We start from the raw sequence: 13,705 nt of genomic DNA, 5'->3' as shown, positions 1-13,705 counted from the left end.
TAATTTACATTTCAAGCCCTACAAGAGACAGAGGACCGCGTTGCTCCCTCTTGGGAGCGGGAGTGCTAAAATCGAAGCAGGCAGCTGCGGGACCGCTATAGCCGGCCCTGCGCTCGGGCCCTTCTCGGGCAGGAAGCGCGTCGCTGTCCCCGGCTGCGCCCAGGCGGGTACGGGCGCGCGGGCCCAGCAGCTGCGAACCGCCGACGCACCACCTGTTTCCGCGCCCGGGGACTTCCCCCGGCGGGGCTCAGAAGTGTGGGGTGGGTCGCTTGGCCTCCTTTGGCGTCAGCGACCCAGGGTAACCTCCTCCACTGCCGCCCGCCGTGCAGGCCTGCCTGGGGGAGAGCCACGTGTGCCGCGCTCTGGGCATGGCCTTGGAAAGTCAGGACCGCCACGGCAGCAGAGCAGTGAGTGGAATCAACTCCCCAGTAGAGTGTTTAAAAAGTGCTTCATTGAAGAGTTTGAATCTCAGTTACTTTCTAGATTCTGATATCTAGAGTAGCACCGTCCAATAGAAATATAATACAAGCCACATATGTATGCTGAATTTTTCTAGTAGTCGTATTAGCAAATGCATAAAGAAGCGAGTGGAGTTAATTTTAATAGTATATTCTGTTTAATCCAGCGCATCCAAAATATTATTTCAATCAATAGCAATATCAATGCTGAATATTTTATATCCTCTCTTTTTTTTTTTTTTTGTACCGTCTTCAAATTCCCGTGTGTATGTTACACTTGCAGTACATCTTACTTCCAACTGGCCGTATTTCCCAGTGCCCAACAGCCCCATGTGGCTTGTGGCTACTGTATTGGACAGTGCAGCTCTAGACCAGCACCCAACTCTAGTGTACCTGGAAAAATGTGCCCATGATACTGAGTTGCTAGGAGAGGAAGGCTTATTTCAGGAAAAGGTCATGCAAGTCTTCTGTCGGTACAGCCAGTGCTGACATTCAAGCTGAAAGGGTGTAGACACTATAAGGGCCTCTGTTCGGTGTTAATTTGTTTCTTTAAAAGCTTGATACTATTCTCTGTTGCAGCTTGTTTGTTACCCTCCCCCCTTCATTTTCAAGGGCCTGGTATTGTCTTCAAATGCATTTCCATTTTTGGAAAGTGGAGTCGTAAAGCATTAATAATGTGGAGATTGTTTAGTCCATTTCATGCATGAGGACGCAAGCCTGCAGCAGCCGAGTAAACTTGCTTGTTGTTTAACCAATGGCAAAAATGGGATCAGATCCCAAGTCTCCCTAATGTTGAGTCGTTTATTGTTTTCACTGTGCTACATGACCTCATTGAAGTAAACTATCACCAGCCAGAACCTAACCATTTTCCCCCCAGATTGTTTACAAGGGGTTATACACGATTGAACTTTCAGTTTCTTTTCTGTTCAAGTAGAGCCATCTGGGATCGCTCAAAGTTGGAGAAATCAGTCTATGTACTTCTGCCTTAGTGCCAAAAAAAGAGACGTGCAATATTTACTTATTTTTGAAATAAGGTCTTGCTTTGTTGCCCAGGCTGGAGTGCAGTGGCATGATCATGGCTCACTGGAGCCTCGACCTCCTGGGATCAAGTGATCCTCCCACCTCAGCCTCCCAAGTAGCTGGAATTACAGGTGTGCACCACCATGCCCGGTGTATTTTTTTTTTTTTTTTTTAAAGAGATGGGGTTTTTTCCATATTGCCCAGGCTGGTCTGGAACTCCTGAGCTCAAGCAAGCTGCCTGCCTTGGCCTCCCAAAGTGCTGGGATTACTGACATGAGCCACCATGCCTGGCCAAGAGTTGCAATATTTAGTAAAGCTCTTGCGACTTGTCGAGGCATTAAAAGAAAGCATTATGAAAAAAAAATGTCTACTGGAAAATAGCTTAGTTAAAATCTATTGGGACAATATGTTCAAACTCATAGACCTCCACACTTAACCCAGTATTGATTTCATCCCACTGTTTTCTTTAGTGTCTGCTCATGGATCAGTTTTTTCTTCTTTACAGCTGACCCACCTGTATAGTAAACTACTGCTGGGCAGTCTGAGACCCATCCAGCCTCGGACGCTGAACCGGTGGGTTCTGAGCATGATGCTTTCAGTGTCCTGTGGTTCTCCAGCTGTTTCATAGCAGCACAGACTCTCTTGAGCTGTAACTGTCAATAGATATCTTTTTTTCTCTTGTGTGACTAAAGGGAAAAAAAGTATAACTCATTCACTCATTCATGTATTTTTTCATTCATCAGTATTCATGGAGCACCACCTACTGGGTGCTCAAAGCCTTGGGAATATAGCAGTGAACAAAGAACTCCTACCCTAATACACTAGTGGATGAGACAGAGAATCAAGGAGTAAACAGATGCTTTATTTTATTTTTATTTTTAATTTTTTTTGAGACAGAGTTTTGCTCTGTCACCCAGGCTGGAGTGCAGTGGTTTGATCTTGGTTCACTATATCCTCTACCTTCTGGGCTCAAGAGATCCTCCTGCCTCAGCTTCCCAAGTAGCTGGGAGTACAGGCACGTGCCACCCCGCCTGGCTAATTTTTGTATTTTTTGTAGAGAAGGGTTTTATGTTGACCAGGCTGGTCTCAAACTCCTGGGCTCAAGCAATCTACCCACCTTAGCCCCCCAAAGTAGATGCTGTTATAACCTAATGTCAAAGTAAACAGATAGAAACAAGTACCATTCTGAATACGATAGACAGGAATGCCTCCTTAGGGAGGTGGCATTTGGAAATGATCAAATTGAAGGGTCACATTGTGTATACAGCTCAGGGAGTACCAAGCAAAGGGAACCACAAATGCTAAGGCCTGAAGCTTGCAACGATAAGAACAATTCCAGAAACAATAAGAGAGGCCGGGCCTGGTGGCTCACACCTGTAATCCCAGCACTTTGGGAAACTGAGGGGGGCGGATCACAAGGTCAGGAGATTGAGACCATCCTGGCTAACATGGCAAAACCCCGTCTCTACTAAAAATACAAAAAAAAGAAAAAAGAAAAAGAAAAACCAGGCCTGGTGGTGGGCACTATACTCAGGAGGCTGAGGCAGGAGAATCACTTGAACCTGGAGACGGAGGTTGCAGTGAGCCAAGATCGTACCTTTGTGCTCCAGCCTGGGCAACAAGAGTGAAACTCCATCTCAAAAAAAAAGGAGGGGGTAGCCGGGGGTGGTGGCTGTCGCCTGTAATCCCAGCACTTTGGGAGGCCGAGGCAGGCAGATCATGAGGTCAGGAGATAGAGACCATCCTGGCTAACATAGTGAAACCCCGTCTCTACTAAAAATACAAAAAATTAGCTGGGCGTGGTGGCATGTGCTTGTAGTCCCAGCAACTCGGGAGGCTGAGGCAGGAGAATCGCTTGAACTTGGGAAGCAGAGGTTGCAGTGAGCTGAGATTGCGCCACTGTACTCCAGCCTGGGCGACGGTTCGAGATTCTGTCTAAAAAAAAAAAAAGAGCCAGTGAGGCTAGTATAACAGGAGCAGAGGGAAAAGGAATACCATGAGGCAGTTCACGCAGGGCCCACGGCTAAGGATTTATGTCAGACTTGTGCTGTAAGAGGATTACTCCGGCTGCTGTATGGAAAATTAAGGTGGGGGTGGCGTGTTGCAAGAGTGGAAGCAGGCAGGCCAGCTAGAAGACTACTGTGATAATCCAGCTAAGATGATATTGGCTTGGATCAAGGGTCCTGGTGCAGTTGGCAGAAGCAGTCAGCTCCTGGATATATTTAGAAAGGAGAGCCGACTGGATGTGTGGAGGAGTGGGTTTGAGGAGGAGGATCCAGAGTTCTGCTGAGGACATTTTAAGTTGAAGATGCCTAGTTTATATGCATGCCCTGCTGTGCGGGCAGATGTAAATCAGGAGCTCAGGGGCAAACTTGGGGCTAAGAATGGGAGGTGCCGGTGCAGAGAAGGTGTTTAAAGTTTTGGTTGAATTCTAGGGCGTATAAGTTGTTAGGGAAGTGAGTGTGCTTGTTCTTGAGTTGCTGGAAAGGCGTATAAACGACACAAATACATGGCCACAATATGTATTTTCTCAATAATATTTGGGGAAATGTTCTGGGCATCAGGTTTCCTGTCTAATTTTCCCTGAAGGAAGCGGATAGTCATTGAAATAGTTTTGATTTGGGTGTGAGTTGTTACATGGAAAGTGAAGTTCTAAGTTCTCTTGCCACTTTTCTTGTTCTGCACCTTTCGAGAGTCATTATGAGAACTGAACACTAGGGGGACCCAGTTTCCTTACTTATGCAACGGGGGCTGGCCCAGCTCTGGGCTCTGGTCACCCTCGCATAGGACACATGCAATGTAAACACAAATCTGAAAACAAGGGCAGCTTCTCTTTTCTCAATGCAATGTGTACTTATAACAGTGATCATTTTTGCGTGTAACATGTCTGAATTCCTTAAATAGGTCATTTTAAGTAATGTGCATAAACATTAAAATTTTTCTTTTTTGAGACAGGGTCTCACTCTTTGCCAAGGCTGTGTGCAGTGGTGCCATCTGGACTCATTGCAGCCTCTGCCTCCTGGGTTCACGTGATCTTCCCAGCTCAGCCTCTCGAGTAGCTGGGACTACAGGCATGAGCCACCATACCTGCCTTATTTTGGCTTTGCCATGTGGCCCAGGCTGGTCTTGAACTCCTGGGCTCAAGCAATTCACTCACCTTGGCTTCCTAAAGTGCCGGCTTTACAGGGATGAGCCACCACACCTGGCCACCATTTAAAGATTTAAAGGCAATGGCTTCTCAACTCTAGTTCCCTATTCGTGAGCCCCATATTTGCAAACTTGTGAAAATAAGGATCATTATTTCTTTTTTATTTATTTTTGAATTTGTGTTATTTGAAATAGAGTCTTGCTCTATCGCCCAGGCTTAGGTGCAGTGGCGCAATCTCGACTCACTGCAACCTCCACCTCCCAGGTTTGAGTGATTCTTCTGCCTCAGCCTCCCGAGTAGCTGGGATTACAGGCATGCACCAACATGTCCGGCTAATTTTTGTATTTTTAGTAGAGATGGGATTTCACCATGTTGGCTAGGCTGGTCTAGAACTCCTGACCTCAAGTGATCCACCTGCCTCAGCCTCTCAAAGTGCTGGGATTACAGGCGTGAGCCACCATGCCCAGCTGAGGGATCATGATGATTTCTGATTTACAATAGTTGAATTAGAGTATGGAAATCTAAATGTAATAAATACCACTTGGGGATTTTCATCTGCGCCACAAGAATGCTAACATAAAATCCATTTTCTATTTTATCACCAGGTATTAAGCTAAGGGAAGGGCAAATGCTCAAAAACTACATTACATGTTATTGGAGTATAAAATGTACAACTTTGTTAAAAGGTTTGGACACATTTTGTATTAGTTACAGATACATAGGTCTTAAAAGAGTACAAGATCTTAACTCTTTTTTTGTTTTTTTAGATGGAGTTTCGCTTCGCTCTTGTTGCCCAGGCTAGAGTGCAATGGCGCGATTTCGGCTCACCGCAACCTCCGTCTCCCAAGTTCAAGTGATTCTCCTGCCTCAGCCTCCCGAGTAGCTAGGATTATAGGCATGCGCCACCATACCCGCGTAATTTTCTGTTTTTAGTAGAGGTGGGGTTTTCCCATGTTGGTCAGGCTGGTGTCAAACTCCCGACCTCAGGTGATCTGCTGCCTTGGCCTCCCAAAGAGCTGGGATTACAGGCCTGGAGCCACCGTGCCTGGCCCAATTCATTTTTATAACTCGAATAATTTTAGTTTTGGGGAGAGAAAGTCTATATAAGGTTTATACTGAAACCTCTTGAAGTCAACAAGCTTAAAGCAGAATCTTTTTAATCAGGAAAATGAAAGCATAATTAGCAGCCTGTTGTGGTGGCTCACGCCTGTAATCCCAGCACTTTGGGAGGCCAAGGAGGGTGGATCACCTGAGGTCAGGAGTTTGAGACCAGCCTGGCCAAGATGGCGAAACCCCGTCTCTACTAAAAATACAAAAATTAGCTGGGCATGGTGGCACATGCCTGTAATCCCACCTACTCGGGAGGCTGAGGAAGGAGAATCACTTGAACCTGGGAACTGGAGGTTGCAGTGAGCTGAGATTGCGCCATTGCACTCCAGCCTGGGCAACAAGAGTGAAACTCCATCTCAGAAAAAAAAAAAAAGGAAAAAAAAGAAAACATAATTAACAAATGTGTTAGCTATAATGTCAGACGCGGCGGCTCACGCCTGTAATTCCAGCACTTTGGGAGACCGTGGTGGGCAGATCACTTGAGGTCAGGAATTCGAGACTAGCCTGGCCAACATGGCAAAATCCTATCTCCACTAAAAATATAAAAATTAGCTGGGTGTGGTGGTGCACGCCTGTAATCCCAGCTCCTTGGGAGGCTGAGGCAGGAGAATTGCTTGAACTCGGGAGGTGGAGGTTGCAGTGAGCCAAGATCATGCCACCACACTCCAGTCTGGACGATAGAGCAAGACTCTGTCTCAGAAGAAAAAAAAAAAAGTGTTAGCTGTTTGATCTTTCCCATTTTGGGGCAGTTATGATCTAATAATTACTTTGACCACAATGAATCCTTTCCCATGGGTCAGGACTGTTAGTTTTCAGAGTTTTGCTTCTGGCGGTACTGACCTGTGCCAGTGTTACAGATGTGTGGTGAAGGGGCTAGAAACTGTGGTCCACAGGCCAAATCCAGTCCACTGCTTATTTTTTTTCAGCCTGAGAGCTAATAGTGTGTGTGTGTTTTTAATGTTTTTATGTGATTGAAAGAAATACATATTTTCTGTATGAAAATCTTGTGAAATTCACATTTCAGTATCCATAAATAAAATTCCATTGAAACATTGCCACATTCATTGATTTATATATTGTCTGGGGCTGCTCTTGACTGTCAATGGCAGAGTTGACTAGACAGAGGCCTTGTGGCCTGCAAAGCTTTAAATATTTACTATCTGGACCTTTACAGAAAAAGTTTGCCAACCCCTGGCATGTAGAGTCCGTGCTGTTTACTTACAGGTTACAACAGTTCTTAGAACGATTCTGTAACTGAGTGTAATCTTTATTTGCCTTTATGATTCTTGATAGGCTTACTCTGGCTACCATGATATCATTTCATTCATATATTTTTCATTAATAATTAAATTCTGGCCGGGCGCAGCTGAGATCTGGCCACTGCACTCCGGCCTGGGCGACAGAGCGAGACTCCGTCTCAAAAAATAAAAAAATAAAATAAAATAAAAAAATAAAAAAAAAATAATTAAATTCCATCGCTGCTTTCATTCTTATTTCAATTCTTAGATGAAAACGTGCTTCTTCATTTGATTATATTGTTTAATTTTTGTTTCCCTCTCCTGTTATTCATTACTTAATACTTCCCTTGAATTATTTAGTCTTTTTCTAAGGTGCTTTAAAATAATTTGTATGAAAGACTCAATCTAAAATAAAATTGTCCTGCTTTCAATGACCAAAAAAAAAAAAGAAGACATAAAAAGTTCAGGCCACACACGATGGCTCACACCTATAATCCCAGCACTTTGAGAGGCCTAGGCAGGTGGATCACCTGAGGTCAGGAGTTTGAGGCCAGCCTGGCCAACATGGTGAAACCCCCATCTCTACTAAAAATACACAAAATTAGCTGGGCATAGGGGTGGACACCTGTAATCCCAGCTACTCGGGAGGCTGAGGCAGGAGAATCACTTGAACCTGGGAGGCAGAGGTTGCAGTGAGCTAAGATTGTGCCATTGCACTCCAGCCTGGGCAACAAGAGCGAAACTCTGTCTCTAAATAAATAAATAAATAAATAAACAAATAAATAAACATTAAAAGTTCAGTAGATACTTCTTGGGAAACTTTATGTGTCTGTAGTAGAGTTAAAAGGTTTTACAGAAGATAAATGTTAAAAAATTATTTATTTGGAGTGAATCTTTGGTGAGTTTTTATAATTTTAATTGCATCAAACACTGAATGCTGTGAGAGTCAATAAAAAAATCTTAGAAGAAAATCAGGCTCTTTAAAAAAAACCGTAAATTTATTGCAAATCTAGAAGTACCAGAATGTCACGAATACAGAACAAATCAGCAATCTTGTTTGTATTTTCTTCCAAACATTTAAACCTTGATTATTGACATATTGAAATTGGCATATACTTTGTTTTCATGCAGATAACAGAACAGACATGGAGCAGATCCCTCAGAAATCAGTTATAAATATTAAATTGTATTGAACATTCATAGTAAAAAATATGTTGTAAAGTGTTGAAGTCATGTTAAGTCTGCAAAACTGCCACAAGCTCAAAGTTCTTCTCAAGCAGTGACAGAGATTTGCTACATCCACCTTGTTTAGGTATGTCTGTTTTTGACAGACACTTTGTCATTTCCTCCCCCACCCTCCCCAAAGTTTTATAGATTGTCCTATTTCTATGGCTGATAAGATGCTCTACAGATTGTAGCAGGTGGTGATGAACTATGCCACTTTCATTTCAGTGCAGAGAAATATTCAAGCTTGTGTGTACCTGTAACCAAACTAGGCTTGTTATGGTTTTCCCCCCGAGTTGTCATAAATTGACATTAACGATGAATAAAGATGGAGCAGCAAGCATTGACCATCACCTGCAGGGTGAGATTGTGGTAAAATAGGTGAGCAAAAAGTCCACCTATTATCCCAACACTTGCCCTCTTTACAGAAAACTGCTAACGTGAGCAATACTATACATGTAGTGTAACTCCAAAAGAAAAAAAAAAGAAAGAATAACAAACAAAAACCAAAAAAAAAAAAAAAAAAAAAAAACCAATGACCAGCTACCCGATACCTCTGGCAACTTAGAGCAATCAAGTCATGTGGGTTCAAGCAATTCTCCTGCCTCAGCCTCCCGAGTAGCTGGGACTATGGGCATGTGCCACCCTGCCCAGCTAATTTTTTTTTTTTTTGTATTTTTAGTAGGTACAGGGTTTCACCATGTTGGCCAGGATGGTCTTGATCTCCAGACCTCATGATCCGCCCGCCTCGGCCTCCCAAAGTGCTGGGATCACAGGCTTGAGCCACCGTGCCTGGCCACCTTTTTATTTATTTTTTCATGTATTTTGATAAGCAAAAGGTTTCAATGTTAATAAAATCAATTTATCATTTTAAAACACATTTTGTAGGTGTTATGCCTTCTTTAGGAACCATTTGCATGTTCCAAAGTCACAAATAATTTCTCCAATGTGTTCTTGTAGAAGACATTACAGTTTTAGCCCTCTGTTTAGGTTTATAATCCACTCAGTTAATTTTTGCCTTTAATGGAAGGTTGGTTTATTTTTTTAATATATGGAAATACAGTTCAGCACCATGTGGCAACTCTTTCTTTTACCCATAGATTTGTTTGGCGTCTTATCAAACATAAATTAAACATATATGTGTGTATGTCTAGTTCTGTAATGTCTATTATATGCTATTGATCTGTTTTTCTTTCCTTAGCCAATACTAGTGTCTCTTGATTAGTGTATATTTATATTAAAACTTGAGGTTCTATAAAACAAATCCTCTTGTTTCTTAGTCTTTATCAAAATTGTTCTGACTATTCTAGATCCTTTGCGTATACATATAAATCTTAGAATTCACTTGTCAATTTATTTTAAAAATTCTACCAGAATTGTAATTCAGCCTCTTTTGATATTTGCCAAGGAGTTATTTGCCAAAATATCTCTTTCCTTTCCTTCTACAGTTACACGCATGGTAGACTCAGAATTCTCCTAGTGGTCACTGAGGCTCTGTTCATTTTAGTTCAACCATTTGTGGTCCTCTCACCATTCTTCAGATTAGGTAATTTCTTTGGATAAGTTTTTGAGTTTACTCACGCATTCTGTTTCTGCCTGGTTTTGTTCGTTCTGAAAGGGCTTTGTGCAGATTTCGGTGTGTTTTTATACAGAACTTTTGTAGTTTTCAGTAACAGAGTTCATCTGAATAAAAGCTACGCCAACACAGAATAGCAAATGTCAATGTGGCTTTCTCTCTCTCTCTGTTTCTTTTTAATTTTCCGAACTTTTCTGGGTTTTCAGTGAAACAAGCAACTCTTCAGTGATTCTAAACAGGGCCATTTCAAGTAGAAACAGGAATTTGGGACATTTAGCTAAAATCAGTTATGTATAATTAGGCGTAAAGATCAATTTCTTGTAAAGTGGTCCTGACTTCACTATAATTTGGTAATTGTTTAAAAATGAAATTCACTAATATAAATGAGGAAACCAGTAAATGGAGCACTGTCAAGAGGGTGAACTTAAGGGGAAAGAGAATTGAGTAGCATTTTTCATGTGTTTTTCTTAAGACTAAATGAACCAATTCATGTAAAATACTTGGTAAGATTTAATCAATTTTAGCTTTGGCTACTTTTGCTATTGTTTGGCATAACAACTTCTCATTTAATTTTTTTTCCACCATTTTGTGAATACAGTCAAATCCAATATCCTTTTTATGGCATTCAGGTGTTTATGTAATTGATGTCTACTTTTATAAGCATTTTTCAATATTTTCTTAACCAATCATTTGCTGTAATCAACTAGTCTTAGTGATTGTATTATGAACAGGCCATATACGTTCATATTTTCTCTGCTGTCACTCATATATTGTATCTTCTCTAGAATAAAGTCTCTCTTCTTTTCCTTCACTTCTGCAAAAATCCACTTCCTTTACTCCTCCTACTGATTTGCAAAGTTCCTGACAGCAAAGCCTGTGATCAATTCAGATTTACAGCCCTACTTTACAGCACATAGAAGGTATGGAATAAATGTTTGATAATGAGGAGAGTACGAGATGTGGGGATGTTCTTAATCTTAAAATAAGTTCAAAGTATTATTCTCTGCTGACAGACATATTTGAAAATAGGTATGGCACAATTTTTTTAGTCTGAAATCGCAGAGTTATATTTGAGTATTGTACACTCTTTTTTTTTTTTTTTTTTGAGACAGAGTCTCACTCTGTTGCCCAGGCTGGAGTGCAACGGCACTATCTTGGCTCACTGCAGCCTCCACCTCCTGGGTTCAAGCAAGTCTCCTGCTTCAGCCTCCAGAGTAGCTGGGACTGCAGGCGCCCGCCACCACGCCCGGCTACTTTTTTGTATGTTTAGTAGAGATGGGGTTTCACCGTGTTAGCCAGGATGGTCTTGAACTCCTGACCTTGTGATCCTCCTGCCTCGGCCTCCCAAAGTGCTGGGATTACAGGCATGAGCCACCGCGTCTGGCCGAGTATTGTACACTCTTATTGCCATGTACAGAAAGAAAAGAATCACAGCTTTCTGTGATTTCACGGAGGTGTTTTATTAACACACAGAAAAAACTTTGAAAAATATACCGTTTCTTAAAAATGAAATGTATGATTTGCTACAAATGGCCATATGGAAAATGATACCTGCTTATTTTTGACTCAGAGTACATTCAGTTTTTATACTAACTGAAAATTATATGATTGCTTTCTTTGTTTTAAAAGTGAAAAAAAATGTAATCACTGCTTTTAGCCTTGTAATATTGAATGCATCAATTGGCCCCCCTTGAAGAATGTTGAATAGCTATCACTGGTGACAGATGTTCTATACATCGCAGTAATACTGCTTATGTAGTGATAATTTTGCATTTCTAATTTGTCATTTTTAATGATTTAAAAGTCACTTGATGACTCCCTGAAAAATGACTGATGCTTTTCCCATATTAAGTAATTTCTGCTGGTAAAGTGTAAGTCTTTTAATAATTCCTTGAATTATGTTCGAGTCTGCATATTTTCATTCTTTGTTCAACTAAACAGGTGTGACAATTTATAGAATTCCATGCAGAAACATCTCTCTAATTACTCCATCTTGGTACTTAGAAATGTGTTTCATGGGGAAATGCCAGAAGCTTGTTTTTTAAATACAGGAACGTTTTGAACATATGACTTCAACTTTGTTTAGTACAAAAACTCGAACATTGAAAATCTAGAAAGTTGAATTTACAAGGCATTTTATCTTTTCTCTGCGGGTAACATTATTATTGTATCTTGTCTGTGATAATCAGTGATAGTACAATTTCAGAAACCGGCTATAAAAGCACAATACCGTAATTATTAAAATGTCATCACCCTTTCAATAGATATCATACTTGATTTCCTAGAATGTTGATTTGATTCGTGTGATTAAAAATTTCAAATTTTTACAACCTACTTTATCATGTCCAGACTTACCTTAGTAACCCAATCAAATTCCTATTGTATAGGTTTAAAAGCAATTTTAGAAATGGCTTGTAATAAATGAATGTTTCCTGATTCAAGATAAAAATTTGGAAATGATTAATCCATTTTGAACTCAAATTATACCACAGATCAGAGGAATTTTCCATCAAGCTTAAAAGCAAATTTAAAAATAATCTGAGATAGTGAATTAAATTAAGATGGACATATAAACATCTTTTTTTTTTTTATTATGATTTTTTAGACGGAGTCTTGCTCTGTCACCAGGCTGGAGTGCAAAGGCACAGACTCAGCCCACTGCAACTTCTACCTCCTGGGTTCAAGCAGTTCTCCTGCCTCAGCCTCCTGAGTAGCTGGGACTACAGGTGTGGTAGGTGTGGTACCATGCCCAGCTAATTTGTATTTTTAGTAAGACGGGGTTTCACCATGTTGGCCAGGTTGGTCTCCATCTCTGGACCTTGTGATCTGCCCGCCTCGGCCTCCCTAAGTGCTGGGATTACAGGTGTGAGCCACTGCACCTAGCCATGAACATCTTAATGAGCAATCAATTTTGTAAATTTGGGGAAACATGTAACTTGTTTTTCTGTCCTTTATGCATTAGATTTTATTTGGTTGGTATTTGTTAGTCTACCTATGGTAGATCAACTCTGATGGCAGGGTATACTTGAAATTAGACCTTTTAAGGAACATCTTTAACAGAGTTTATTCTGTTTGATGAAACAGATGTCATGCATCACGGCAGATGAACCCACCATTTGGTGTTTAGGATCCAAATTTCACTTCAGGAGCAGGGTCGTAAACAACTGAAGCTTTTCTCCTTCAATCATGCCTGTTTGTTGGCAAGTTAGTTTTTTTAAACAAGAAAATAATCCTCATATCTTCTCCCTGACAAAGTTTTACTTAACTAATTGCTCTTAGGAAGTGTTATACTTGTATAATGAAGAATATCATTGATATAGTGAGAAATACAGAGCAAACATCATTTTTAGCTTACTGAAATCATGTAATCAGTTCTATTATATTCCTTAATTATTTATTATTTTCTGAGTCTAAGATTTTTAAAATGGAATAAATTAAATTACTCCATGAAGAGAAAGCTGGGAAAAGTGCTTTTGTGTGTGTGTGTGTGTGTGTGTGTGTGTGTGTGTGTGTGTGTGTGTGTGTACAAAAACTTATAAAATTAGTATATACTTAAGGTAAACAACATATGTCAGATGATTTTTATTTCAGTGATTTTAAAACAGTTATTGATCAATGGTGTTCTGATTAAATCTCAGCTGTTCATTTTAAAATAGTGCCTTCTCATCCTTTTCAGCATGTCTTCATAGAAAAGCAATTATCTGGCTATTATCGTTAACTAAATATAAAATTATGTTCAAATAAATATCCTTGACCACACAGAATTTTGTTAGTATAGTATTATGTGTAAATTTAGCTCTATAATTTTGAATTTTTAGTTTATTTTAAAATTTTGAAATATTATTAATAAACTCATTGTTCCACTGCGTATATGTAAAGATCAATAGCAGTAAGATTCAATATAACTATTATTGAATAAATGAAAAGCAGT

The 13,705-nt window shown here is 40.4% G+C and overlaps 1 protein-coding gene and 1 long non-coding RNA gene across 7 annotated transcripts in view; one reads left to right on the top strand and one right to left on the bottom strand.

The window, feature by feature from the left end:
- Nucleotides 1-143: 143 nt before the first annotated feature.
- Nucleotides 144-13,705, top strand: part of LOC718451 (putative pleckstrin homology domain-containing family M member 1P) — a 28,794-nt gene continuing 15,232 nt past the window's right edge. For 5 of the 6 annotated variants that reach the window (XR_013407089.1, XR_013407088.1, XM_077972529.1 and 2 more), the window contains exon 1: nt 144-407. Coding sequence is in view for 4 of the 6 variants with exons in the window: in XM_077972529.1 (XP_077828655.1) it covers nt 369-407 (39 nt within the window). In the remaining 2 variants the exon portion in view is untranslated. The remainder of the gene's footprint in view (nt 408-13,705) is intronic. The other variant, XM_077972528.1, reaches the window with a different exon arrangement.
- Nucleotides 170-4,837, bottom strand: LOC144335889 (uncharacterized). The gene is made up of 2 exons (XR_013407093.1): nt 3,384-4,837; nt 170-1,438 (listed from the first exon to the last, which is right to left on the bottom strand). It is a non-coding gene; the product is annotated as an uncharacterized LOC144335889 (long non-coding RNA).

The sequence above is a fragment of the Macaca mulatta genome, chromosome 16 (assembly GCF_049350105.2).
Source record: "Macaca mulatta isolate MMU2019108-1 chromosome 16, T2T-MMU8v2.0, whole genome shotgun sequence".
In the NCBI taxonomy this organism is placed as follows: Eukaryota; Metazoa; Chordata; class Mammalia; order Primates; family Cercopithecidae; genus Macaca; species Macaca mulatta.
This window is presented reverse-complemented; position numbering and strand designations above follow the sequence as displayed.